The sequence below is a fragment of the Phoca vitulina genome, unplaced genomic scaffold (genome assembly GCF_004348235.1).
Source record: "Phoca vitulina isolate PV1807 unplaced genomic scaffold, GSC_HSeal_1.0 scaffold34, whole genome shotgun sequence".
Lineage (NCBI taxonomy): Eukaryota > Metazoa > Chordata > Mammalia > Carnivora > Phocidae > Phoca > Phoca vitulina.
The window spans coordinates 18,320,477-18,348,172 of NW_022589737.1; the positions used below are offsets into that span (position 1 = coordinate 18,320,477).

Here is a 27,696-nt window from a genome sequence, read left to right on the forward strand (position 1 = left end):
TGGCTCAGTCATTAAGCGTCTGCCTTCGGCTCAGGTCATGATCCCAGGGTCCTGGGATCGAGCCCCGCATCAGGCTCCCTGCTCCGCGGGAAGCCTGCTTCTCCCTCTCCCATCACCCCGCTTGTGTTGCTTCTTTGGCTGTCTTTCTCTCTGTCAAATAAATAAAACCTTTAAAAAAAAAAAAAGTGACTATCTTGTGGTTCTTGCGTATTTTTCATTGTGTTTATGAGAGTAATACCGTAAACTCTGAATAACATCATGGGGCCCATACAAAGTACCACTAGTGATACTGGAAGTGCTCCCAAGAAGCAGAGACAAGTCATGACGTTACAAGAAAAAGTTGCACTGCTTGATATACACTGTGGGTTGTGGTCTGCAGCTGCAGTTGCCTGCCATGAATCCAGTGTGAGGAAGTTGTAAAAAAAGAAAAGGGAATTTATAAAGCTATCGCTGCAGCTACAACAGCAGGCATGACAACTTTGCACTTTTTGCAAAATAACTTTTATCTCATATTGAAAATGCAGCTTTTCTGTAGGTGCAGAATTGCTACAAGAAAAGACATAACCTACCAACTCTAATATGATTCAAGAAAAAGGAAGTCTTTTTTTTTTTTTAAGGATTTTATTTATTTATTAATGAGAGACAGAGAAAGGAAGAGCAGGCTTCCCGCGCAGGAAGGAGCCCGATGCGGGGCTCGATCCCAGGACCCTGGGATCATGACCTGAGCTGAAGGCAGACGCCTAACCATCTGAGACACCCAGGCACCCAAGAAAAAGAAAGTCTTAAAGCAAAAGGAAGGTGAAAGATCTAAAGCTGGAGAATTTAAAGCAAGCAAAGGACGCTTTGATAATTTTAGAAAGAGATTTGGCTTAAAAATATCAAGATAACAGAAGCAGCAGCAGTTTCCGGGGTGTAATTAAGAAAATCAATGAAGAGAAAGGATATCTGCCTGAACAGGTTTTTAACGCAGAGGAAAATACCCTATTGGGAGGGGGGACGACATACCGCAAAGGGCACTTATTAGCATGGAAAAGAGGTGAGCACCAGGGATTTAAGGCAAGGAGGGATAGGTTAACTCTACTGTTTTGTGCAAATGTACACAAGTTTATGATCAGGACTGACCTTATCTATAAAGCTGTAACCCTCGAGCCTTCAGAAGGGAAAAGATAAACCCCAGCTGCCAGTCCTTTGGTTGTCCAAGAAGGCCTGGACAAGTAGAACCCTTTCTCTTGATTGGTTCTATAGATGCTTTGTTGCTGTGTCAGACAGTACCTTATGACCCCTGATCTGGAGGCTAAATTAGAGACATTGGGTTTGGGAGCAAGCAGACCACGTCAACACTTTCAATATTATATCCGTTTTGAGCCAATAAATATTTATACAAATCTACATAAAACCAGGCAGAACAACAAAAGCTAGATTAAATCAATACTGTAGTCTCCAAAACATTTATTTAGGGAATTAAAATGCATAAAATTAAATGAAATAACTTTTAGGAACAATATTTCACTGCACTTAGGCCATGATATTTTTAAGAAAAAAATTGTTTGGAAATTCGTCATATCATTTGAGGGTGAATTAATAGCAGAATGTCAATTTTGCTAAACCAAAATTTTAAGGGAAGGAAAAACTTTAAAATATACAACACTCACAATAAACATACTCAGTCCAAACACAATGAGGTATATAAAGGATATGAAGAAAATAAGGGTTAGAGTCACTGCCGAAACCTCAAAACAAGATTTTACAAGAATTTTTAGGAAAACAATCCTTTATAGATTTGTGTTAATGACACTAAAAATTTATACAAAAATCTGGTCGAAATAATTGTTAGATTACATTTTTAGTAGTTAAATTCAGAAGGTATAGGAATATTGCAAAAACTGTGAATCCCAAGCAAAAATTTTTAGAAAACGTTTCTAAAAACTTTTCCATGAATTATACTCTGCAGTGCATGAAACAGTAAGTTATTATTAAATATGCTATTTCTGCATCTTGTACATCAGACATTTGGACAGAAATCTTTTTGACAGCAGAGTTTCTGCTTTACTTGTCTAAAGTTTCTGCTTTACTTGTCTATTTTGCTGGGTCTCACAACAAACAGTACAGTGGACTGGATTAGAAAAATATTCCTAGGGGCACCTGGGTGGCTCAGTCGGTTAAGCACCTTCAGCTCAGGTCATGATCCCAGGGTCCTGGGATCGAGCCCTGCATCGGGCTCCTTGCTCAGCGGGAAGCCTGCTTCTCCTCCCTCTCTCTGCCTGCTGTTCCCTGTGCCTGTGTGCCCACGTGTGCTCTCTCTCTCTGTGTCAAATAAATAAATAAGATCTTTAAAAAAAAAAGAAAGGAAAAATACTTCTAGGACAAAAAAAAAAATCCATTTTAAACAAATGCTATGCAACTATCGTTGACAAAGGAACAAACACAATGAAGGCCATGAATAACTTAGAAATTGCAAGCATGTTCTATTAGTTGTGTGCATAGAAAGTAAGCGTGGCTGAACATAATTCAGAGAAGAACTGGCTCTAAGTGGGGATATAGTAGACTGACCGATTATTCTTCAGCCAAATACAAATTTTATGACATGTAAGAGATTTTAGAACTACTTTATCAGGATTCAAGCAAAATATGATAGCACTCGTACATGTTAAAAAGGCTGACTGAACACATGAAAATAATTTATTTGCAGAAAGCTGCTAAAAAAATTACCATGGGGGCGCCTGGGTGGCTCAGTTGTTAAGCATCTGCCTTCGGCTCAGGTCATGATCCCAGGGTCCTGGGATCGAGCCCCGCATCGGGCTCCTGCTCAGCAGGAAGGCTGCTTCTCCCTCCCCCACTCCCCCTGCTTGTGTTCCCTCTCTCGCTGTCTCTCTCTCTGTCAAATAAATAAATAAAATCTTTAAAAAAATAAAAAAAAGAAATCACCAACCACGTATGCCGAGAGGGCAAGTATTTTTTGCATGATTCCTGCTGTAAAGATCCTATCATTCTACTCCAGAAAAGATGCTAAATTATTGTGCATGTGATATAAGCTTAGATGCAGATGAAAAGTCTGAGGTAATTTTATTATCTGGAAAACCAAACACATTGCTCCACAACGTTTAAAAGAGACAGATTTTTCTCAAGTGATGGTATAAAGTAGCAAATAAAGAAAATATCAGAATGCTTCAGTTTGTGGGACTGTTTTTATAAAACTGCATTATACTACTGATCCAATCTTCAAGCCAGAAACTGAAGAGGAGAGAGGTCTTTTAGTTACGATCAAAGAGAAAAGTTTAATAACTTACTGTAAGACTATCAGTGGTACCCTATACTATAGCTAGGTAAACACACATTTTTCTTCATCAATATTACTTGAGAGAGAACTATTTAGCACTGCAAAATGTAATGTAGTAACCACAAAAACAAGTTAGCTACAGACTGAAGTTATTGTTTTTTGTTATAGTAATATTCAAGTTGTAATAATAATTTATGATTTTAAACAAATCAAGATTTATTCTTATTTCTTGGAAGTTAATTCTACAATGAGAATACTCATCTTAGGTCTTGATGAATAGTGATTTTAACAACTGCCATTAAGCAGGTAACCAAAATGTGTATTTGCTGTGATCTAAACTCCACAGGAAAGCTATATTGAGAAAGTCTGTTTTCCCAGGAGCCAAATATATCCAACATGAAAAGAAATTAAAATCCAGTTACAAAGAAATAGCAATTTCAATAACAAGGATTATCATTTATCACTCTTGAGACTGGCAACAATTTCTAAACCATAATCATCCATACAAGGGAATGGAGAAAGGTATGATAAGATGGTCATTCTCATAAGTTGCTGATACTTTTTACAAAGCAATTTAATGATCCATATCCAATTTAACGATTGTATCAAATGTTACATAGTTTGGAACCAGTAATTTCTCTTCTAGGAGTCTACTCTAAACATACCTCAGAGTTGTAGACAAAAATGTACAAGATTATGTTTGCATTATTTACAGAAACAAAAAGAAATGAACAAAAGAACAATAGTTAAATCTATGATGAACTATTGTCTATAAAAAATTGTTTTGAAAAGTGTGCATATGTTTATATATAAAGGCTACAATGAATTCATTAATGTATTAATCACATTACTTTTAGGTGATGGAATTGTAGTTGTTTTTCCTATAGTTTATGATTATGTGTATAGTTCCAAATTTTTCATAGAGAATATGTACAGATATAACTCACTTCAATGAATAGAGAAACAAAGTGCGGATTATGAACAACAATAAGTCAATCACCTGCTTTGTGTCCATCTCTCTATTCACAAAAGTGCAAAGATGATGATAGGTGGATCTACCAGTTTTCACATTAGAAGTTCTCTTTAGTTCAATGTTCTGAAAAAGGAACACAGACAATGGAGTATTAGGTTAACAGTATTTTCAATGAAAGCTGGACACCCCCCAAAAAAAACTGGACCCAATAAAAAAAAGTAATTTTGTTTTTAATCAGTTATCCTTATTCATTTTTCTCTACGTGGGCTGTATTTCCATTACCTGGAATGTAGGTTTAAAAGCTAGAGTATACTTAGGCAAGAATACTAACTCGGGGATGCTGTATAGTTTACTACACCACAGCAGGAGGCACAGAGTGGCAAGCTGCTCTCCTATTATGGATTCTAAGTTTGATCACTTCGTTATGCTAGTGCACGCCAAGTGATGAGAAAGTTGTCTTTTCTTTTTTCAAACAGAAGTAGGACAATGAATAAATGTAGAAGGATGATAGATACCTGTCTGGTGCCAAAGTATCACCTCCCAGATTACTAGGTAATTGAAAAGAGAAAAATAGACCTTTATGATAGAGATCTCTTGTAGTCACCACCATAACCAAATGAGACAAATACAGAATATGAGAAACTAGTCTCTTCAAAAAGCCTGAAATAAAAAAGTTGACCCAGGTTGCGTGAGATAATTCCGAGAGAGAGTAAGACAAAACAAGCAGAAGCAACGGGTGAAGCCCGACTGGATCCCGGTTTAAAAAAGAAGTTGTAAAATAAAACAATTTAGGGACAACTGGAGAATCTTGATTACGGACTGTGTATTAAGTGGTATTAAGAAATCAATGTTAATTTCCTTAATGTGATACTGTGGCTGCATAAGAGAAGGTCCTTAATTCTTATAAGAAGCGTAATGAAGTATTCAGGATGAAATGTCATCTCCACAACTTACATTCAAATGTATACATTTGTACATACAACTATTTGAAATCTATACACATGTATAGATATAAACAACTATTCACTATTTTCCTTTTAACTTCTCTGTATTTTGAAAATTTTTGTAATAAAAAGTTGGGGAAAAAAGTACAGCTACACATTTGCACATCATTCATATTTGCACTTACACATGTTTTATTTGCTTTATGTAAATATGTGACCTTGGCTTGGTAGGAACATTACGAATTACAATAAAGGTAATCAAAATGCTTCATGGATAAAATACTGCTTGCCTTTTAACACCATACTGAGGGAGTGACTGAAATCTGACTCTCCCATTTGAATCTTGGATCAAATGGCGTGCAGATGGCTCCACATAAAAGCAGGAAGGCTGACAAAATGAAAGGCTTAAGAGGGTAATATCTGGTACTTACGCTGATCTTACATACATAAAATATACTTGTATATACAACGAAATCAGATATCCCTATATTTATGGGGGGTTTTTTACTTCTATTTTTTAGATAAAGATAACTATGTAATTGTGAGAATCATCCAAAGAGCCATTTCAATAACTACAACAAGCTATTGTAAAACAAAAGAACCAATACCTTTTTAAAATTAATTTCCACTTTACTTAATGTCTTTTCAAAAACAAGCTCCAGATCACAAAAGCACACATATTAGTCCCATAGAGAAATAGACTTCACTCATCCACTTTATGTAATCTTGTGTAAATTTATCCGAACCTAACTTCTTTACCTGTAAAGTAATAACTATTTACAATACCCAAATCTTGAATGTGAAAAAGTTGATAGGGCAAATAATCTGTTTTTTTCCACTATAATTAAAGGACATAAAAAAATAAAAGCCAAACCACCTACAGTTTTTAAAAAATCAAAAACATGGTTTTTGAAACAACTAAAATCAATTAAGACAATTGGTAAAAACTGAATACAGACTGAATATTAGATATCAGGAATATGAGTACTGTGCTTTTAAAAAAAGTAATTATATATCAGAGTTACATACTAAAGAATGGGTAAAATGATATCTAGGATTATTTTTAAATACTCCAGACATACTCATGTGTTACCTGTAAGCTTAAAAATTAAGTTTAAACAAATGAAATTTTGACCTGCATTGAATTCTAGTAGTAAAGAAGAAGTATGATAACCTAGTTCTTCTCAACACTCAAAGTAACTCACCTCAAAAAGAGTTGGAGGTGGTGGTGGCAGACTTGTAATTTTGGCCGATCTCTCTTTTTCCACAAGCAGTGCTTCCTTTCGAGCTGTTATATGCCTTGAAAAACAAGAGATGTCCTAAATTAATCTCTCAGGTAATGTTAGAACACAACCCTCATGGTCTAAAATATAAAAGCCACAGGATCTCAAGAAATCCTCCAATCTGATCCCACAGGCTCAATATGCTGTTTAATAAACAATCTATACACACTGGACACGTAAGAAAATGCGTACCAAGAGGTGTATCTTTAAAGACATAAAGCCCTATGGTGAAACTGACCCAACAAACATCTAATATTTCTTCATTTACAATAGTGTAGATTAAAAACCAGAAATGTTGATAAAGATGGGGGTCACTGTATAAAATGAGCACTGTTGACTAGTAACAGGCTCCATCATCTTTACAACATGCAAAAATGATTTGCCACGAGTCTAAACCTCTTTTCATGTTAATTGCACTGATTTTTCTTTTTTTTACATCAGAGGCAGACAGATTCTGGGGGACATGTATTTTGAACTAGCCATACATTTCTCCAGAAACTAAGTAATTGTCAAACTCATATGAGAAGAGAAAGTTCATGGGTTACTTTGTGCACCGAGGTAAACCGCACCTCCACTGCATTATTTTTAAACCAAGTTTAACACACCAATGGATATACCATATGACTTATATTTAATATCTGCTTAAACAGTACCCAATGTACTCTCTACTTCTAGCCATATCAAGTTTCAGTGGAAAATGTGGTAAATTTGATTATTACTTTACCAGGTTTTTTGTTTCACTAGTTCTTCTTTTTTATTTTTCTGTAATTTCAGAGCTTCTTTATGCCTCATTTCTGCTTTTCTTCTTCTTTCTGCTGCCCGCCGTGCCAGAGCATTTAAATCAGGTTCCTAAAAATATATATTACTTAAAATGTTATGTTAAACAAGATTAAAATGCCAACCATATAAGTAATATGGATGGTTCTCCAGTCAGGGCAAAATCATGAAGGTATTCAAATGACTGAAGTTTGGGAAACGGTGCGCTAAAGCAAAAAGTTAATGGTGGCATAAATAAAACTATAAATATCAGATGTCACAACCTAAGGCTATTACTAAAAACACAGATTAGATTAAACCCAGGGAGCAAGAACATATTTCATTGTCACATGCTTTAAAGATATTTATTTTCCTCACTAATTGTTTGATATCAAAGACCTGCCTTCTCTGGAACCAGGTTACTTATTTTGTGCGACTATCTCTGGGACCAGAATCTAGTGTTTCCCAACCATAACTCACAATAAACAAAACATGGTCAGGGAACAGTGTTAAAGTTCTACTTTGCCTTTTTGAAAGTCATCAAAGAATTTTTACTATTTGTGAATGAAATATAAGTGTATACACAACATTCAACTATACATGTCTTAGAGGTATGAAGAATCATAATAAAATGGGAAATCTGAATTCACCCCAACGAATCTGTCCAAAATGCTTGAAATAATCAACAACTGATTCAGAAGGTTATTTTATTTACCCAGACAGTTAAGGACTAGAAGAGAATAATTCCAATTTAAACACCATATGAAGGGGCGCCTGGGTGGCTCAGTTGGTTAAGCGACTGCCTTCGGCTCAGGTCATGATCCTGGAGTCCCTGGATCGAGTCCCGCATCGGGCTCCCTGCTCGGCAGGGAGCCTGCTTCTCTCTCTGACCCTCCCCCCTCTCATGTGCTCTCTCTCTCTCTCTCATTCTCTCTGTCTCAAATAAATAAATAAAATCTTTAAAAAAAAAAAAAAAAAAAAAAAATAAACACCATATGAAGACAGATTTTACTTGATGTGACTCTTACTAGGAGATGCATCTAGCAGCATTACTGAAATACATTAATATACAAAAAAGTTGAGGCAGGTCTGCCAGGGCAGCCCCAACACGGAGCACCCCGGGAACCCCAGCCTGCTCCAGTTTAGTCACCTTGCCAGTACAGCCCCAGCAGGGAGCACCTGAGACCCCTGGTCCATGCCCGAGCCCACTCTAGTTGTCCCATCAGGCTGGTCCCTCAGTGCAGCACACCTGGCCCACACTGTAGCAGCTCCAGCTGGCTAGCCAGCGCTACCAGGCACACTCAGTCTACACTGGGGACATTCCTACATAAGGCCACTCCCTCAAGACCAGGAGAAGGAGCTGTTTCACCTAATTCCCAGAAACAGACACAAAAAGTCAGACAAAATGGGGAGACAGAGGAATATGTTCCAAATGAAAGAACAAGGCAAAACTACAAAAAAAGAACTGAACAAAATGGAGATAGGCAATATACCTGGTAAGGAGTTAAAAGTAATGGTGAGAAAGATGCTCACCAGATTTAAGAGTGGATGAATTCAGTGAGAACTTAAAGAGAGAGAAAATATAAAAAAGAACCAATCAGTTGAAGAATACAGTAACTGAAATGAAAAATACACTAAAGGGAATCAACAGTAAGTTAAACGATGCAGAAGAATGAATCAGTGAGCTGGAAAACAGGGCAGTGGGAAGCACCCAAGCTAAACAGCAAAAATAAAAAATAATAATTCAAAAAATGAGAATAGGTTAAGGGACCTGAGACACCATCAAGTGTAACAGCATTCACATTATAGGGAACCCAGAGGAGACTAAAGGGGCAGAAAACGTATTTGAAGAAACAACAGCTGAAAACTTTCCTAACCTAGGGAACTAAACAGACTTCCAGGTCCAGGAAGCACAGAGAACACCAAATAACATGAAACCAAGGAGGCACACACCAGGACAAATAATTAAAATGTCAACAATTAAATCATCACCATGAAACCAGCCTTACAAGTAATGTTAAAGGGACTTAAGTGGAAAAGAAAAGCTGTAACTAGAAGTGAGAAAACTATGAAAGGAAAAAATTCCAAATATATTGTAAAGGTAGTAGATTAATCATTTATAAAGCTAGTATGAAGATTAAAGGATAAAAGTAGTAACATCAATTATATCTACAATAATTAGTTAAGGGACACACAAAATAAAAAATGTAAAATACTATATCACATACATAAAACGTGAAAGGGGGTAATAAAAATGTAGTGCTTTTAGAATGTGTTCAAACTTAAGCAACCATCAACTTAATACAGACTGCTATATACATAGGACACTATATATGAACCTGATAACCACAAACCAAAAACCTGTAATAGACACACAAAGAGAAAGAAATCCAAGCATTAACACTAAAGAAAGTCATCAAAGGACAAAGAGAGCAAGAGAAGAGGAAAGGAACACAGAACTACAAAAACAACCAGAAAACAACAAAATGGCAAAGTATGTATCTATTAATATAATTTCTTTAAATGTAAATGAACTAAATGTTCCAATAAAAAAAAGGGGGCGAATGAATGGATAAAAACCATGACCCATCTACATGCTGCCTACAAGAGACCAACTCTGGACCTAAAGACACATACAGACTGAAAGTCAAGGGCTGGAAAAAGATACTCTATACAAATGGAAGTTTAAAAAAAAAAAAAAAAGCACCAGGGTAACAATACCTATTACCAGACAAAACAGACTTTAAAAACAGACTATACTAAGAGACAAAGAAAGGCACTACATAATAAAAAGGGATCAATTCAACAAGAGGCTATAACAATTGTAAATATCTAGGCACCTAACATAGGAACACCTAAATATATAAAGCAAATATTAACAGACATAAAGAGGAAAAAGTGACAGTAATACAGTAATAGTAGGGGACTTTAACAGCCACTTACATCCACAGATCATTCAGACAGATGGACTTAAAATATATAGAGTTATATTACATCCAAAAAAATTAAAATTGCAGAATACATATTCTTTTCAAGTGCACATGGAACATCCCCCAGGACAGATCACATGTTAGGCCACAAAACAGTCAATAAATTTAAGAAGTCAAATCATATCAAGCGCTTTTCCAACTACAACAGTATGGAACTAGAAATCAATTACAAGAAAAAAACTGAAAAAAACAAAACAAAAAACACAAACCCAAACAAATGGAGAATAAATAACATGCTATTAAACAACAGATGGGTAACAAAGAAATCAAAGAAGAAATAAAATATGTAGATACAAATGAAAATGGAAACACAATGCTTCAAATTCTTTGGGATGTAGCAAAAGCAGTTCTAAGAGGCACGTTTATAGCAATACAGGCCTCTCTCAAGAAACAAGAAAAATCTCAAATAAATAACCAAACTTACACCTAAAGGAACTAAAAAACAAGAAGCAGCAAAGCCCAAAGTTAGTAAAAGTTAGGAAATAAAGATAAGGGTGGAAATAAATAAAAAATAGATTAAAAAAACAAACAAACAAGATCTTTCAATGAAACTAAGCTGGTTTTTTGAAAAGAGACATAGTTGAGAAACATTTTGCTAGACTCATCAAGAAAAAAGAAAAATCATTCAAATAAAATTTGAAAGAGAAGTTACACCACAGAAAAACAAAGGATTAGAAGAGACTACTATGAAAAATGAACTGGACAACCTAGAAAAAAATGGATAAATTCCCAGAAACAATCTTCCAAGACTGAATCAGGAAGAAATAGAAAATATGAATAGACTGATGACTAGTAATAAAACTGAATCAGTATTCATAAAACTCCCAACAAATAAAGGTTCCAGGACCAGATGACTTCCAGTGAATTCTACAAAACATTTAAAAAAGAGTTAATACTGACCCCTTCTCAAACTATTCCATTAAATAGAAGAGGGAGGAATGCTTCCTCATTCTACAAGGCCAGCATAACCCTGATACCACAATCAGACAAAAACTGCAGAAAAAGAAAATCACATCCATTTATCCTTGATGAACACAGATGCAAAAATCCTCAACAAAATATCAGCAAACCGAATTCAGCAATACATTAAAAGGATCATTCACCATAATCAAGTAGGATTTATTCCAGGAATGCAAGGATGGTTCAAAAACCACAACTCAATTAATGTGATATACCACATTAACAAAACAAAGGGCAAAAACCATATGATCAATTTCAATAGAAACAGGTAAAGCATCTGACAAAAATCAACACCCATTCATGATAAAAACTCTCAACAAAACAGGCTCAGAGGGAACATATCTCAACATAATAAAGACCATTTATGAGAAACCCACAGCTAACATCATACTCAATGGTGAAAAGTTGAAAGCTCTTCCTCTAAGATCAGAAACAAGACAAGGATGTCTACTCTATTATTCAACATAGTACTAGAATTCCTAGGCACGGAAATCACACAAGAAATAAAAGGCATCCAAACTGGAAAGGAAGAGATAAAACTGTCACTATTTGCAGATGACATAGTTTCACATATAGGAAAACCTGAAGACTCCATCAAAAAGCTATTACAATAAATGAACTCAGTAAAGTTGCAGGACACAAAATACATATAAATCTGTTGCATTTCTATACATTAATAACAAAGTAGCAGTAAAAGAAATTAAGAAAACAATCCCATTTACAATTACATAACAAAGAATAAAATACTTAGGAATAAATTTAACTGAGGTGAAAAGACCTGTACTCTGAAAATTAAAAAACACTGATGAAAGAAATTGAAGATGACACAAATAAATGGAAAGATATTCAATGTTCACAGATTGGAAGAACTGTTAAAATGTCCATACCACCCAAAGCAATCTATGGAGCCAATGCAATCCCTATTAAAATATCAATAGTATTTTCCACAGAACTAGAATAATCCTAAAATCTGCATGGAACCACAAAGACCCCAAATAGCCAAAGCAATCTTAAGAAAGAAGAACAAAACTGGAGGCATCACACTTGCTGATTTCAATCTGTATTACAAAGCTGTAGTAATCAAAACAGTATGGCACTAGCACAAAAACAGACATATAGATCAATGGGAACAGAATGGAGAGCCCAGAAATAAACCCACGTTTAAATGGTCAATTAATCTGTGACAAAAGAGGCAAGAATATAAAATGGAGAAAAGACAGCCTCTTCAATACATAGTGTTGGAAAAAATGGACACTTTCTTATACCATAAACAAAAATTAACCCCAAATGGATTAAAGACCTAAGCATAAGACCTGAAACCATTAAACTCCGAAAAGAAAACGTAAGTAGTAATTTCTTGGAAATCAGTCTTAGCATTATTTTTCTGGATTTGTCTCCTCAGGCAAGGGGAAAAAAAGCAAAAATAAACAATTGGGACTAAACTAAAAAGCTTTGTTACAATAAAGGAGACCATCAAAAAAAGCAACCTACTGAATGGGAGAAGGTATCTGTAAATGATGTATTAGATAAGGCCTTAATATACAAGATATATAAATAACTCATATAACTCAAAACAACAAAGATCAAATCTAATTTAAAAATGGGCAGAGGATGGGGCGCCTGGGTGGCTCAGTTGTTAAGCGTCTGCCTTCGGCTCAGGTCATGATCCCAGGGTCCTGGGATCGAGCCCTGCATCGGGCTCCTTGCTCAGCGGGAAGCCTGCTTCTCCCTCTCCCACACCCCCTGCTTGTGTTCCCTCTCTCGCTATGTCTCTCTCTGTCAAATAAATAAATAAAATCTTTAAAAAAGTAAAAAAAAATAAAATAAAAATGGGCAGAGGATCAGAATAGTTTTCCAAAGAAGACATATGGCTGGCCAAAAGACACATGAAAAGATGCTCAACATCACTAATTAGGGGAATGCAAATCAAAACCACAATGAGATATCACCTCACACCAGTCAGAATGGCTAGTATCAAAAAGAAATAGTGTTGGTGAGGATATAGAGAAAAGGGAATCCTTACACAGTGCTGGTGGAAATGTAATTTGGTGCAGCCACTGTGGAAAACAGTAGAGGTTCTTCAAAAAATTAAAAATAAAAATACCAAATGGTCCAGTAATTCTAATGCTGGGTATTTACCCGAAGAAAATGAAGACACTAATTTGAAAAGATATATGCACCCCCATATTTTTAACATTTTATTTATTTATTTGAGGGGGGAAAGGGCCAAGGCAGAGGGAAAAGCAGACTCCCCACTGAGCAGGAAGCCTGAAGAAGCAGAAGCGGGAAGAAGCAGGAAGCAGCAAAAGCGGGAAGCAGGGCTTGATCCCAGAATCCTGGGATCATGACCTGAGCCAAAGGCAGCCGCTTAACCGACTGAACCACCCAGGCGCCCCTGCACTCCCATGTTTATTGCAGCATTATTTACAATAGCCAAATTACAGAAGCAGTCCAAGAGTCCATGGACAGATACAGAGATGAAGAAGATATGGTGTATATATACAATGGAGTATCACTCAGTCATAAAAAAAATAAGATCTTGCCATCTGTGACAGTATGGATGGAGTTTACAGGTAATATGCTAAGTAAAATAATTCAGACAGAGAAAGACAAATACCTTATTATTTCACTTGTAAAAAACAAATGAACAAACAAAAAAACAGAAATCGACTAATAAACACAGAGAACAAACTGGTGGTTGCCAGAGGTGAGTGAGTGGGGGATGAGTGAAATAGGTGATTAAGAGGTACAAACTTCTCACTATGAAATACATAAGTCACAGGAATGAAAAGTACAGCATAGGGAATATAGTCAATATTATTGTAATAACTTTGTATGTTGACAGCTGGTAACTACATTTATCAGGATAAGCATTGCATAATGTATGTAATTGCTGAATCACTATGTTGTATACCTGAAACTAATATAATACTGAATGTGAACTACAATTTAAAAAAAATAATCGTAGAAAACAAAGTAGTTCAGGCTGGCCAAAACCAATTCTATACATGCATGTATACTATAAACAATTTACTTTTTACCAATACCACTACCAGACAGGTAGTCAAATAAGCATTCACTTACATTTTCTTTGGCCTGTTGGTGTCCCTCTCCCATACTTCTTAAACTTGCCAAATACAGCTTTTCCAAGTTCTTTATTTTCTGAGTTTGTGATTCTTTCCATTCTGTCCTTAGTTCCTCTGCCAATCGAGTTAACTGCTGATTTCTCCTCTGTTTTATGTCTTCTCTTATCTGTAAAGCGATACCCCTTTCTTGTTCTCGAACCTAAAGAATGCATATTTAACAGATTATATGAAAAGAGGCTTACTTCAAGTTTTTTGAAAAGCTATTTGGAAATAGGAACTTCAATGAATTCTCCTCAGGTATATCACACTTGATCTTAGCCAAAAGGCCGAGAAGCGATATCTCCTCAGGTATATCAATTCTCCTGAATATCCATATTAGATAAGGCCTCTGTAAAGCGGAAAATCCAGTGACGTAAAAAAGTTAAAACCTCAAGACTACTTCTAAAGTTCTCTAACTTATTAGCTATTATCTTCTCCCCAATCCAAGCACTAACAGGACTACCATTATCATTTTCATAACTGGTAAGAGGTTAAAATGGTAAAGATGTTCAATAAAATTTATAGCCCAGGGGTGCCTGGGTGGCTCAGTCGGTTAAGCGGCTGCCTTTGGCTCAGGTCATGATCCTGGAGTCCCAGGATGGAGCCCTGCTTTGGGCTCCCGGCTCAGCAGGGAGTCTGCTTCTCCCTCTCCCTCTGCCCCTCCCCCCACTCGTGTTCTCTCTCTCCCTTGCTCACTCTCTCAAATAAATAAAATCTTAAAAAAAAAAAAGTAAAAAAGAATAAAATTTATAGCCCAGGTGAGTATAGAGCCAGATGAGAAGTCCATATTTGTGGTACATCACCCCAATTTCAGATAGAATGGCACCTAAAAACATGCTTCACAAGGGCTTAACTATCTTACTCTGAAAAGACTTCTAGAAAATAATCTACAATTTCTTAAATAAATGTTACAGCAGCTTATAATCTTTCCATTAAGTCTTCTTCAAAGCCATTCTAATCTTCCTACTCTAATCTTCATCAGTAACATATAGTTTGAAAAATGTTTAAAGAACCATTTTCCAGTAATTATAGAGTCAAATAATCCCTATCTCAAACTTCATCTATTTACCATTTCAGCCTATTTTTTCAAATTTTCCTAAACTAGTTAATACACAAGAACCAGGGCTCTTAAACAGCCAGAAAAGGGTTTTAAATGCAACATTCAGAACTCTCTACTGTAAAAAACACTAATACTTTGGGGAAGACAAAGAATTTGAAGCCTTGTTCCAGATGAATCTTACCTGCAGCAATCTTAGTTTTCGTCGCCTTTCATAATCTTCCTTTAAAATGTAAGCCTCCTCATTAGGACTCAGTCTCAGCTTGCCAGCATTCACTACCTTTCTTTTCATTTCTGGGTACTTTAAATATAAAGTTTCTGAATTAAAAAAAAAAAAAGAAAGAAAGATGTCTATTAAAACAGGGCAGCAAAGATAAGAACAATGTTTAAAATACATTTAATACTTGACATTAAAAGGACTATATATACACAAAATAATTTGGGTAAACTGAGTCCAGCTTATATATTTACAAATTGCAATTATTAAATTTAGCACTTAAGTCAACGATTCTCAAATGGGGAGAAGGGGTTAAAAGGAGGGTCAATCAGAATTACTGAAAAAGTTTTTCCCCCATGACAGCAGAGTGTTGCTTACCTAGAGTATCTGGGACCTGACTTATTTCTGACTGGGATTTCCAGAGTTTACCTACCTTAAATGTAAAAAAGCACAAAGACTTAAAAAAATGTTTTAGCATAGAATAAATGTTTTTGCAATTACAATTTTACACTTTAGAATTTTGATAACTTGTTCATAACCAGCAGGACTGTGTAACTGCAAAAAGTTCCCAGTCCCTAGTTTCAACTCCCAGTCTGTTGTATATAACTTGATGACCAAGTGTCACTGTATCATATGGAATCACATCAACCCCTCAACAATTCTTTAATAATTACAATGGTGTGATGGTTTTAAATCAATGACCATTTAAAAAATTTCTCTGAGAATGATTCTGTTTGCATGAGTCAGGTGTTTAGGTTCTCCAATCAATTAATGCTCCTGACATTCAGGTGTTCTCACTCTCCTCCCTAGATTATGACATGGATACTTACATCCTTCTGAAGCTTGCTGAAGCTCCACTTCTTCATCAGACTATCCTCTAGTAATTTTTGCTTCACCCACCCACCACCTCATTCCTGACTTGCCCACCCAGAATACACATTATCTTTACACTCAATTTGGAGACGAATCTAATGCTGTCTTGGTATTACCTTGCTCTAGTTTTTCATCAATTACACTGTACCTTTCCTAGCTAGATTCCTAACAACTGAAGGACAGAGGTTATAGTTTTATTTTAATATTCAAATTAATTTAACAAATGACAACTATCACGCAGTATTTCACAAACTATGGATGGATACTGTTTTGGGCTAGGAGGACTTAAAGTTATCTAATAGGGACTAATCGGACTCTGATGCCAAAAAGAAATAATTGCTTGCATTTGAAAATCTTTTCTAGTAAATAAAGTAACAGTAGGTAAAGTGCTGTCTTCATTTTATAAATGAAGAATCAAAGGCCTCTTGTGTTACAGGACTTCACCTAAGTGACAGGATCTACTGGCAGATCCAAAGGAAGAATCTGGTTTCCTTATTCCATATGGCTCCTAACTTTCTGATATGCTAAAACATGTGGAATGAGGAAATTTTTGTTTAAACTGGTATTTCTTGCTAGTGGGGATTGATGAACAAGGAAGGACCGAACAAAGAAGAAAAAATGAGCAAGATTAAATTCAGTCTTATTTTTTTCTGAAGGTCTCTGAATTCGTATTCAAAACATCAAAACTAATTCCTGATAAATCTCATAGACAAAGTATCATGGGAAAAAAAGACAAAAAAGAGAACATACTGTAAAATTCCATTTATATGAAGTTCAAAAACAAGCAAGACTAATCCATGATGACAGAGATTAAAACAGGGGTCACCTTTCTGTAGGTTAATGACTAGGAGGGGGCACCTAGAAGCCTGCAGGGATGCCAGAGATGGTCTGTATTTTGATCTGTGTTATAATTACACAGATGTATACATATGTAAAAATTCCTCAAATGATACACTTAGATTTGTGTCTTAAGGCGTCTTATACCTCAATAAAAAAGGGAAAAAATCCTGTTTTTTCAGATTGTTTTGAGTATCTATCATCTCAATTGCTTGAGGATTACAAGGAAACATACATTTGGTACTTTTACCTCCTGAGATGTGGTAGAATAATTTTTCTACTTTATTTTTTTAACTTATTTGGAAATAATTTCAGACTTAGAATTCCCATATACTCTTTCCCCAGCTTCTCTAAACATCAATCAGAGCACAATGACCGAAACCAAGAAACTGACACTAACACAATACTTCTAACTAATTTACAGACGTTATTCAAATTTTGTCAAGTATTTCACTAACGTCCATTTTCTGAACCAGGACCCAATCCAAGGACAACCCATTGCTTTCGACTGTTGTGTTACTCTGGGTCCTCCAAGAAGCAGAGGACAAGATAGGATTAAACCCACAAAGATTTTATTAGGAGAAATGCCTGTGTGAGGGATAATGGGAGGGAGCTAGTAAAAACTGGGAGTACTTCACACTTCCATGCAAATCTGACACTGAATGGAAGAAGGGAAAGTTGGGTAGATGACTGCCATGCAGTCTTAAAGAAGATTCAGTAAGATCTCTGAGGAGCTAAGGGAAAGTCCCTTGTTTCTCAGGAATAGGCCTGCCTTAATTCCCATGCCATGCTCAGTCACTGGCCAGAAACAGCCCTTGGGAAGCCCTGGGAAGCATCCATGCAAATGGATTTCAGAACACAGGAGCTGAAGGTCTGTGAATTACATTCTCAGGGCTGTCGAAATTGTCATGTCTCCTTGGACTCCTCTAATTTGAGACAGTTCCTCAGTTTGTGCCTTTCTTTTCAACCTCCTGACTTTTAAAAACTACTGGCCAGTTATTTTGTAGAATGTCCCTCAATTTGGATTTGCTTAATATTTTCTTGTGGTTAGACTGAGATTACACATTTTTGGCCAAGAACACGGAAGTGATGATGCACCCTTTTTCAGTGCATTATATTATGTTAACTGGTGATATTAATTTTGATTCCTGGTTAGGTGGTGTCTACCAGGTCTCTACACTTTTCCTTTATAAGTATTTGGAGAAATAGTTGAGACTATACATAAATATCATGTTCCTGATTACACCTTTGCTCCTTAGTATCTACTGACGGTTGTTTGAAGCATTAACTATAGCATTTACCAAAAAGCATTTTCTATTTCCATTATTCCTTCTACACTTATCAATTGGAATCCCACTGTAAGGAAGTTTCCCCGGCTCCCTCTCTTATTTATTAAATCATTTATTCGTATCAGTATGGATTTTTATATTCTGTGAATACTATCCAATACCAGATGATATTAACTTATTTTTTAAGATTTTGTCCTGAGAATTAAATGGCACTTGGTATATTGTAATCACAAAATACTAGACTTAGAAGATTTGTGTTCAAGACTCATCACAACCATTTACAGCAGGAAGACACTGGCCAGGTCGTTTAAGTTACTGTGGTCTCGTTTTCTTAAACTATGTAATGGGAATCATAACATCTATCCCAACAGGTTGTTCTGATAATTACGTGACTTAATGTGAAACTGCCAAATACTTTCTAAGTATTAAGGACTCAAACGTTCCCCACTGTTTTAAAAGCTCAGTTTGTGGCAGGACTACCTACCTAAGAAGTTAAAGGTGAGAGCAAAAAAGAGCACGCTCTCTGCGAGAAACAATTCCAGGCAGTGCTCTTAAACGGCTCCCGGGTTTCAAGCATTCAGTGGAATGAATGCTTGGGGAAATTCAGTGACAAGGGGAAATTCAGTGACAAGTCCTGGGGGACCTAGGGGCAGGGTGGGCAGGCGGCAGCGAGAAGCGCTTGCAGCAGCTGCCCCGGAGGCCCTCCCGGCCGCCCGCGGTGGGGAAGCCCAAGGACCCCGCGCGACCCCACCCCGGGAGGGCGCGCAAGACCGACCACACGCGCCTAAGGCCGGGGAGCAGCCTCTCGCAGCAAGTTGCGGGTCTGCTTCGGGACGCACCTCCCTTCCCCGCACTCCTCACCGCCGCCAGGCCGATGCCAGCCAGGGCCCGGGGTGCGCCGAGGCCTCAGAAGCTCGGACCGTGCTGCGTTCCCGACGCCGCGCCTTCACGCCATCCCCTTCCCGGGGAGCACACCCCCCAGCTCCTGGGCTTCGGGGGGTTATGCGCGCCCGGGCCGCGGGAAGCCGGCGCGTCCGTCACTCACCTGAAAACCAGGGGCCGGGAATCAGGAACTGCAGCTCAGACAGAGACGGCCCCAGGGCCCGCGGCCCACCAGCTTTCCAACAGCCGTTTATGCGCCTGCGGGGCAGCCATCTCCAAGCTCCCGTCACTTCCGTCATTCAAACCGCCCGCCAATGGCGGGACCAAGCAGCGGGAATCGGGCTAGTCCCGCCTCCCGCGAGGGCCGCTGGGACGGCCGCGCCGGAAAAGCCCGCGCACACGCCAAACCCTACGTAGTGGTCCATTGTTTCTCAAACGTACAGAGGCTTTGAGGTTTACTGTCTCTCACTGGGCTCACTTTACACAGCAGGAGACAGAGGTCCAGAAAGGGGAAGATATTTGCCCAGAGCATTGAGGGTGGCTTTAGTTTTAGGCCCTATTATGAGGATGCCACGGGATATGTATCCTTTTGCGCATTGACTGTACAATTCACTTGGTACTGTCATTCTGTTAGTGTCTCATAGCGTTCATTAAGGGGCTCCAACTTGTACAATGAACCATATCGTGACAGTCTGTGCCTCCAGAGGTCTGATACATCTACAACATGTCACAATTTACTATAATCAGGAGAGAAGTGCAGGTTCATGTTTATTGAGCAACTATTATGTGCCAAGTACAGTGTGGTAGGTGCAGGGGAGACAAGGGTAAATGGGTTATGGCCCCTATCCTAGATTTTGTAGCCTGGAGTAAAACATGGCAAGAATCAAAGAATTAGAACATGGGGAGTGGGGAAGAGGGAAGTTGCTGACATGATCAGATTTGGCTTCATGGTGGAGAAGCGGCCAGAGGGAATGAAGGCTGAAGACTGAAGGCAGAGAAACCAATTAGGATACTACTATAGGAAGTGAAAGATTATCGAAAACGAGGCCAAACATCAGAAATTGGTGGTTACCTGGCTATGAAAAGCAAAGGAGAGGGAGAAATCAACCATGATGCCTAAGTTCTATATTTGGCACTGAGTGGATGGGGATAACATCCTGCTAGAACTCAGGAAGAAGAGCAGGTTGGGGTGGGGGGAGTAATGAGTTAAGCTTTGAATATTTTGAATTTAAGCTGTTTATAGGATGTCTAGACAAAGGATGAATTGTAGAAATAGTTAGGAGGCAAAATTAGTAATACTGACAAAGGATTGCATGTGAGGTTGAAGGAAAAGTTGAGAGTGAAGTTAACCTCATAGGCTAACAATGTTAAAGGTGGTGCTGCTACCAACCAAGGGAGAAATCAGAAGTGGGAGTCAGTTAAGTGGGCGAGGTGATGAGCTCAGCTCTGGACATATTGAACTTTATTTGGGTGTGGAACATTTTGTGATGTGCAGTAAGTGGATGACTACAGTGGTAGACAGCCCACAGAACTGGGCTAGCATTTAGACTTGGGTTTCATTTCCATATGAGTAACAACCAAAGCTATAGTAGATAAGATCACTTAGCGAGGATTTGCAGAGTGAGTAGAGCAATGAGCTAAGGACCAAACTCTAAGGAACATCAAAACTTAAAGGGAGTTGGAGAAAGGAACTGTCCAAGTACATGAAGAGATAGTGTGACCCCACCTCAGCTTTGCAAACAAGGAAGCTGAGTTAAGGGGAAATTCAGTGACTTGGCCAAAAGCACATGTAAGTGGAGGGTGGAACCAGAGCTAGAATTCATGTCCTTATCCTAAATACTAGAATTTTTCCTCCCTGTCTCCCTTCCCCATTTCAGTTCACATTTATCTTGATGGACAGTTGTATTCATTCTAAACATAGTCTTCAACATCCTCAACATAGACTCAGAGATACCCTCTTACACCCAACAAAAGATGTGCCCATTATTTCATGCTGTGGGCTAGGCTTAGTGCCTACCATGTTTTTCAAAAGCACCCTGCACCTTTCCCATCATGGCACTTATCAGTTCTTATTGAAATGAGCTATTTATGGGGCTTTCTATTGACTAGACTCAGTTCCTCAAGAACCAGTAGTGCATTTTGTTCAGTTGCTGGCCACAGAAATCTTCTTAAATGTTCGCTGAGTGAATGATATGCTCCACTTCCCCAACCTGCATCCTGGGCAGAAATTCTACAATTGGAGATTTTGAATTAAGGCTTGTTCTGTTTTTAATAGAAGACAGTAAGGAATCAAAGAAAGCCCAGTGGGCTTAGAGTCAGAGCATTTGGTTTAGCATCACAACTCTGAGATTTCTAGCTGTAGGACACTAAGCCAATGAGCCCTAGTTTCTGTTTTGGTTCTCTATTGTTGCCAACCAAACCACCCTAGAATGTCCATAGTGGCTCACTGTTTATGGCTGGCAGTTGACTCTGGCTGTCAGTTGAAAGCTCAGCTGGAACTGTTGAATGGAATGCCTTCATGTGGCCTTTCCTTGTGGGTTGACTTCTTGCTAGCTGAGTTTAAGAGGGAGTATCCTCAGTGTGAGCATTCCCAGAGAAAGAAAGTGGAAGATGCAGGGCCTTTCAAAGACAAAAATGGTAAGCAGTTACAGTAAGTTCAGCCACATTTTGTTAAATATCATAGGGCAAACCCAGATTCAGGTGAGGGGAAATGAACCCCATCTCTCAATGGGGAGAGTGACAAAGAATTTGTGGCCATCTTTAATTCATCACCATTATTTTAATAATATTTGATGTGCCCTCTTCACAGTGGTTGAATCATGAGAGCATTTTGTAAGTTCCAAAGAGGTATGTTACATAATATAGCAGCTATTTTATATTTCCTCTCTGGCAACTTTCTCTCCTGGTATAGTCCCAGTCCTCCAGGCCACAGGGGTAGGCAAGTGACCCAGACTAGGCAAATTACAGTCCCCTCTCTCCCTTGCTACTGGGATTGACCCAAGGATGAGTACATGACCTAAACTGGGCCAATCAGAATCTTTCACAGGAATTTTTCTTACCGGGGCCAGCAGGGATGAATTTTTTCCTCTCTGGGCTAATCTTAGAATATGAAACTGAAGCTTCCCCAGCGAGTTTCCTAACAGGTGTCCCTCCACAAGATAGTCTGAAAGAATGAGACTGACATTCATCTCAAACACAGAGGATCCTGTGTTCAAGTCCCTGGATCCAGCCCGTTCTCCAGTTTACTGACAGAAGCCATTAAATACCCCCTTGTATTTAAACTGCTTTGAATGGGAGTTTCGTTTTCTTTTTGCAAATGGAAAGAGACTGTAGATTTACATTTAAATTCTCATAGGCAAACAACATCTGGGCTTCTTGGGAAATAGTATCAAAGAATAGTTAAGATCTTGGACCTCGAGTCCAACTACCTGGATTTAAATTCCTGCTTTAACAACTCTGACCTTGAGCTAGTCCCTGAACCTCCCCCAAAGTCAATTTCCTCATCTTTAAAAGGGCGGTAGTAATAGTACTCAAAAGGGAGTTGTAAGGTTTAAAGCTCTTAAGACATGCCTGGCACAAAGCATGTGATAAATGCTAAGTTTTTTGGCTTTTATTTTCATACATTTATTTCAGACCACAGGAGAAAAAAACAAAAACAGGAGCAAAAGCAAAAAAACCCTTTTAACATGTGCTCATTGGTGTTTTGGGTTTCATTTTTAATTAGGTCCTTTCGTATTTTGTAGGCCTAGGTAGAGGTATGTATACTTACCTTCTTGAGTATTGTTCTACCACTAGGAATGAATGTTGGTGTGCAGGGATCCAGAGGAAGAGTTGCCCGACACAGTGATGACTTCAGTGTGACTGGTTGCTGGGTAATGCTGCCCCTCCTTAAAATGCAACTGGAGCATTTTAAGATTGGAGCTGTTTCTGACATTTCTTAGGTGCTGAGAGTTTCACTGTTCTGAGTTCACATGAGTCTTTGTCCACATCCAGTATGAGCGGCTAGCATTACAGTGGTGGTGGGTGGGGGGAGGAGGGGACTCCCTCAGTAATTCTTGCAGTAGAATCCAGAAGAAAGGGAATCATAGAGGCTGCTTTTAGGCAAACAGGCTTGAGTGATGGAAGGTAGAGAGGGTCCACAGGGACCCCCTGGCTGAATACAGAGAGGCCCATCAGGCGACCCACCTCAAAATATCCAGAGGCCCTAACTGACCAATGGGCTACTTACAACCAGGCACAGTTATTACCAAAACAAGGGAGAATTCCATATGTTGCCATAACTCCTCATCCTCCCCCTTTAATACAGCCCCCAGCCACTGCCTCTTTGCAGACAGTATATTCTCTGCTGCCCTGCCCCCTGTTCGCTTGCGGTGTATCCAGTAAACTTCTATCTCCTTTGTTCTGCCTCCGGTGAATTCTTTCATCTCCTATGCCACCAACTTCCACCTGATTGTCACCCCACATTTGGGGGCCCCTTCTGATAGAGAGACACCCCATTTAGACACCACGGGAACCTCTGCAAGAACAGAAATAATCAACCATCTGCCCTTCTGCCAACTGCCCTCCCTCTCTCTGGCATAAACACCACCAGAGTTTAACAAGTGTTAGTATCTCAATGGGATAATTTAGAGCTGCTACCAGCAGTGAGATTAATAGTGCCCAGCGGAAGAGGAAAGATGGGCTGGGAAAGGCTTTTAAAAGCTATAAATATATATATTTTTAAGGTGTGTGGGTAGTTCCAGGGTGGTGAGCAATTGGGCCATTTATTTAAGGAGAGTGAGAAATGAGAGGAGAGTTTGGGAAATTGATTGGTTTTGTTTCATATTTTAAGTCTTTCTTTAGCATATTGCTAATATGTTATTTATTAATATACTAATGTTTATTAAGCCATTAATGTGTAGACTGTGAGTTGCATACTTAAAAGGAGAGGGAAGTTTCAATGAAAAGTTCGGGGTGGGGGGGAGGAGATGATTTACAACCTAGCAAAGCACATAGCAGTTGAGGAGGACTGGTGGTGTGGCAAGAGTTTTGCAGCTGGAAAAGATGTGGATTTGAACATCTGCTTGACAAGCAGTTCATCTCTCTGAAGCTCAGTCTCAATCTATAGAATAGAAATACCCAGCATTTATTGGACACTCTATGGGCCAGGAATATTAGGACCCATCCTATCTTACAGAGCAGTTGTAAAGATCACTTATTAAAAAGTTGTCAGTATCCTACATGGAAGCTTATCAATAACTGTAAAAAATGATACTACAGGGACACCTGGGTGGCTCAGACAGTTAAGCGTCTGCCTTCGGCTCAGGTCATGATCTCTGGGTCCTGGGATCGAGCCCCGCATTGGGCTCCCTGCTCAGCGGGGAGTCTGCTTCTCCCTCTCCCTCTGCTCCTCCCACCCCAATGAATAAATAAAATCTTTTAAAAAATCATACTACATTTCGGCCACCAATATAGGCTTGGGGCAGGCAACTTTCACACTAAGATTTCTTTGTCACTGCCATTTGGCCTGCTTTAACTGATCTAGCTCTTATACAAAGGAATCAGCCCTCCTGAGTCAGAGTTCCCTTCACCCAAAATTATTTCCATTTACCTGTGAACATAACAGTTATCTACATCCTTGCTTCTGAAACTGTGGTCCAAAGATCAGAGGCATCAGCATCACCTGGGAGCTTGTTAGAAATGCAGACTCTCAGGATCCACCCCAGATCTGCGGCATCAGAATCTGCATTTTAACTAGATCTGCAGGAAATTCGTACGAAGCACTGCTTTATACAAAGCCCCATGTGAGGTAAAGTTAGGACAGAGAAATGTATGTCCAAGTAGGAATAGAAAAGGGGAAGCAAATGGGTCACAATATGGATAAGTAATAGAGGCAGATCATGACACCTTCTAAAATGTGAATAGTGTTCCTTTTTACTAATGTAGATCTTGGCCACTTGCTAGTATAGGTATGTGTGTGGTAGAAGGAGTATACTGCTTTGGAATTCTTATCCTAGCTCTGATATTTACTAATTTAGGAAATCAGTCATTCTGAGATCCTCATTTTACGAAGAGGAAATTGAGACTCAGAGAGGTCACATCCTAGGAAGTGAGTACAATGGGCTTCCAAATGAGGACTTTTATTCCAAAGCCAAACACCTAAGCTTGATGCTATCCTATATTTTTTTGAATCAATGGATCCATTGACGGTATTTCCTAATGGACATTGGATTATGGCAGACTCCTCAGTGCCAGTCTCGTATTTTCAGATCTTATGTCAGGACTAGCGTTACCTGTTGCTGTCCAAAGTCATTCTTACTAGGAAATTTTGTCTCTGGACTTCCTCCCTCTCGGCTGGCATTCTCTATGCACCTGCTCTAGGTCTCCATTGCTCATCCCTGGATGTGGTTCTCTCCAGCCACCTCCCTGCATTTTTTAAAAAAGATTTTATTTATTTATTTGTCAGAGAGAGACACAGTGAGAGAGGGAACACAAGCAGGGGGAGTGGGAGAGGGAGAAGCAGGCTTCCTGCGGAGCAGGGAGCCCGATGAGGGGCTTGATCCCAAGACCCCGAAGGCAGACGCTTAATGACTGAGCCACCCAGGCGCCCCCACCTCCCTGCATTTTTACCATGAGCCTTTTTGCCTTCGCCTCTTCATGCAGGGCGTTTGACTCTTACTTCTACCTGGAACATTCTCTTCCCTTTCTCAGTATTTCAGTATTAGTTTGCTAGGGCTGCCTTAACAAAGTACCACAAGCTGAGTGGCTTAAACAACAGAAACTTCTCACAGTGCTGGAGGCTGGAAGTCTGAGACCAAGGTGTTGGTGGGGCCCTGTTTCCTCTGAAGGGAAGGATCTGTTCCAAGCCTCTCTGCTAGCTTCTGGCAGTTTCTTAACTTGTAGAAGCATCACCCTGATCTCTGCCTTCAGCTTCACATGGTGTTCTCCCTGTGTGTGTGTCTATGTCCAAATTTCCCCTTTTTATAAGGATACCACCCAAGGACACCATATTGGATTAGGGGTCTACTCTACCTTCAGTATGTCCTCATCTTAAGCAATTATGTCTGCAATGACCCTGTTCCAAACAAGGTCACATTTTGAGGTACTGGGGGGTTAGGACTTCAACACATGAATTCTCTTTTTCTCTAAAGATTTATTTATTTGGAGGGGAGGGACAGAGGGAGAGAGAGAGAGAGAGAGAGAGAGAGAGAGAGAGAGACACTCTTAAGCAGACTCCCTACTGAGCATGGAGTCCAACTCGAGGCTTGATCTCACAACCCTGAGATCATGATCTGAGCTGAAACCAAGAGTCGGATGCTCAACCAACTGAGCCACCCAGGAGCCCCAGCACATGGATTCTTAAGGGGCATAGTTCAACCCAGGACATTTCCTCTTGAAGCTAGTGCAAGGATGTGAAATACATGAAACAACTCTGTTCACAGGCTCACAACTCAGAATTTCAGAGCATAAAATGATAACATTAGAGATGTGCAAAGTGTGTGGGATTTCTTGCTCCTTACCAGTGTGGAACCAATGTTGTATGACTCTCAGGGTTTCTCTCCTCTTCCTAGCATGCTTCTGTGTTGCTTTCTTATAATAGGAGCATCTTGAAATGAAGGTGATTCCTCAGGGTGTCAAGACAAGGGTGTGCTTGATAAATAGTGGGATACAAATGCCCTTCCCCTTATTTCCACTCATCTACAATCTACCCATCTTTCAAGGCTATGGTAGTCTCAAACATTCTAATATCTACCACTTTATTGAGCCTTTAATTTGCCTGGGGTTACATGGCTCAAGTCACAAGACTGGATTCTACTCCTGGAATTTCCCCCAAATCTTCTAATAGAGATCTACTCATCCTACACTCTCTCTCCTCAACTCTTACAAAAGCCTCAGGACTTCTTAATATATCCCCTGATGTCATCAAGCCACCAGGCCCAGGTCAGAAGAGGGGTACATGACCCCTTTCCAGTATATGCCCCCATCTTCAACACTAGTCACAACATACCACGTTTAGGGGGACTTAAGGTAACACACAAAACCATTACATGATCTATGGTTTACCAAGTATTTCCCTGAGAGCATAACTATCACCACTGGGCCCATTCTACAGATGAGAAAGCTCATACTCAGGAGGACTGAATAGCTTTCCTGGTATTACACATCTTGTCCATGGCAAGAGAGGCATGGGTTCTTTATGCCAGCACGAATGCAGACCAACATGGTAAGAGAGACTCTGCCTTTGGGCTGGGAA

At 39.0% G+C, this 27,696-nt stretch overlaps 1 protein-coding gene across 5 annotated transcripts in view; it reads right to left on the reverse strand.

Moving 5' to 3' along the window:
- Window positions 1–19,770, reverse strand: part of CEP295 (centrosomal protein 295) — a 54,175-nt gene extending 34,405 nt beyond the window's left edge. For 4 of the 5 annotated variants that reach the window (XM_032426104.1, XM_032426105.1, XM_032426103.1 and 1 more), the window contains exons 1-6: window positions 19,627–19,770; window positions 15,550–15,683; window positions 14,268–14,468; window positions 7,202–7,326; window positions 6,400–6,493; window positions 4,278–4,373 (exon numbers count right to left, since the gene is read on the reverse strand). In XM_032426104.1, the coding sequence (XP_032281995.1) occupies window positions 4,278–4,373; window positions 6,400–6,493; window positions 7,202–7,326; window positions 14,268–14,468; window positions 15,550–15,683; window positions 19,627–19,762 (786 nt within the window). In that variant the 5' untranslated portion in view covers window positions 19,763–19,770. Of the gene's footprint in view, window positions 1–4,277; window positions 4,374–6,399; window positions 6,494–7,201; window positions 7,327–14,267; window positions 14,469–15,549; window positions 15,684–19,626 lie in introns of those variants that run through there. The other variant, XM_032426107.1, reaches the window with a different exon arrangement.
- Between the last annotated feature and the right edge of the window lie 7,926 nt (window positions 19,771–27,696).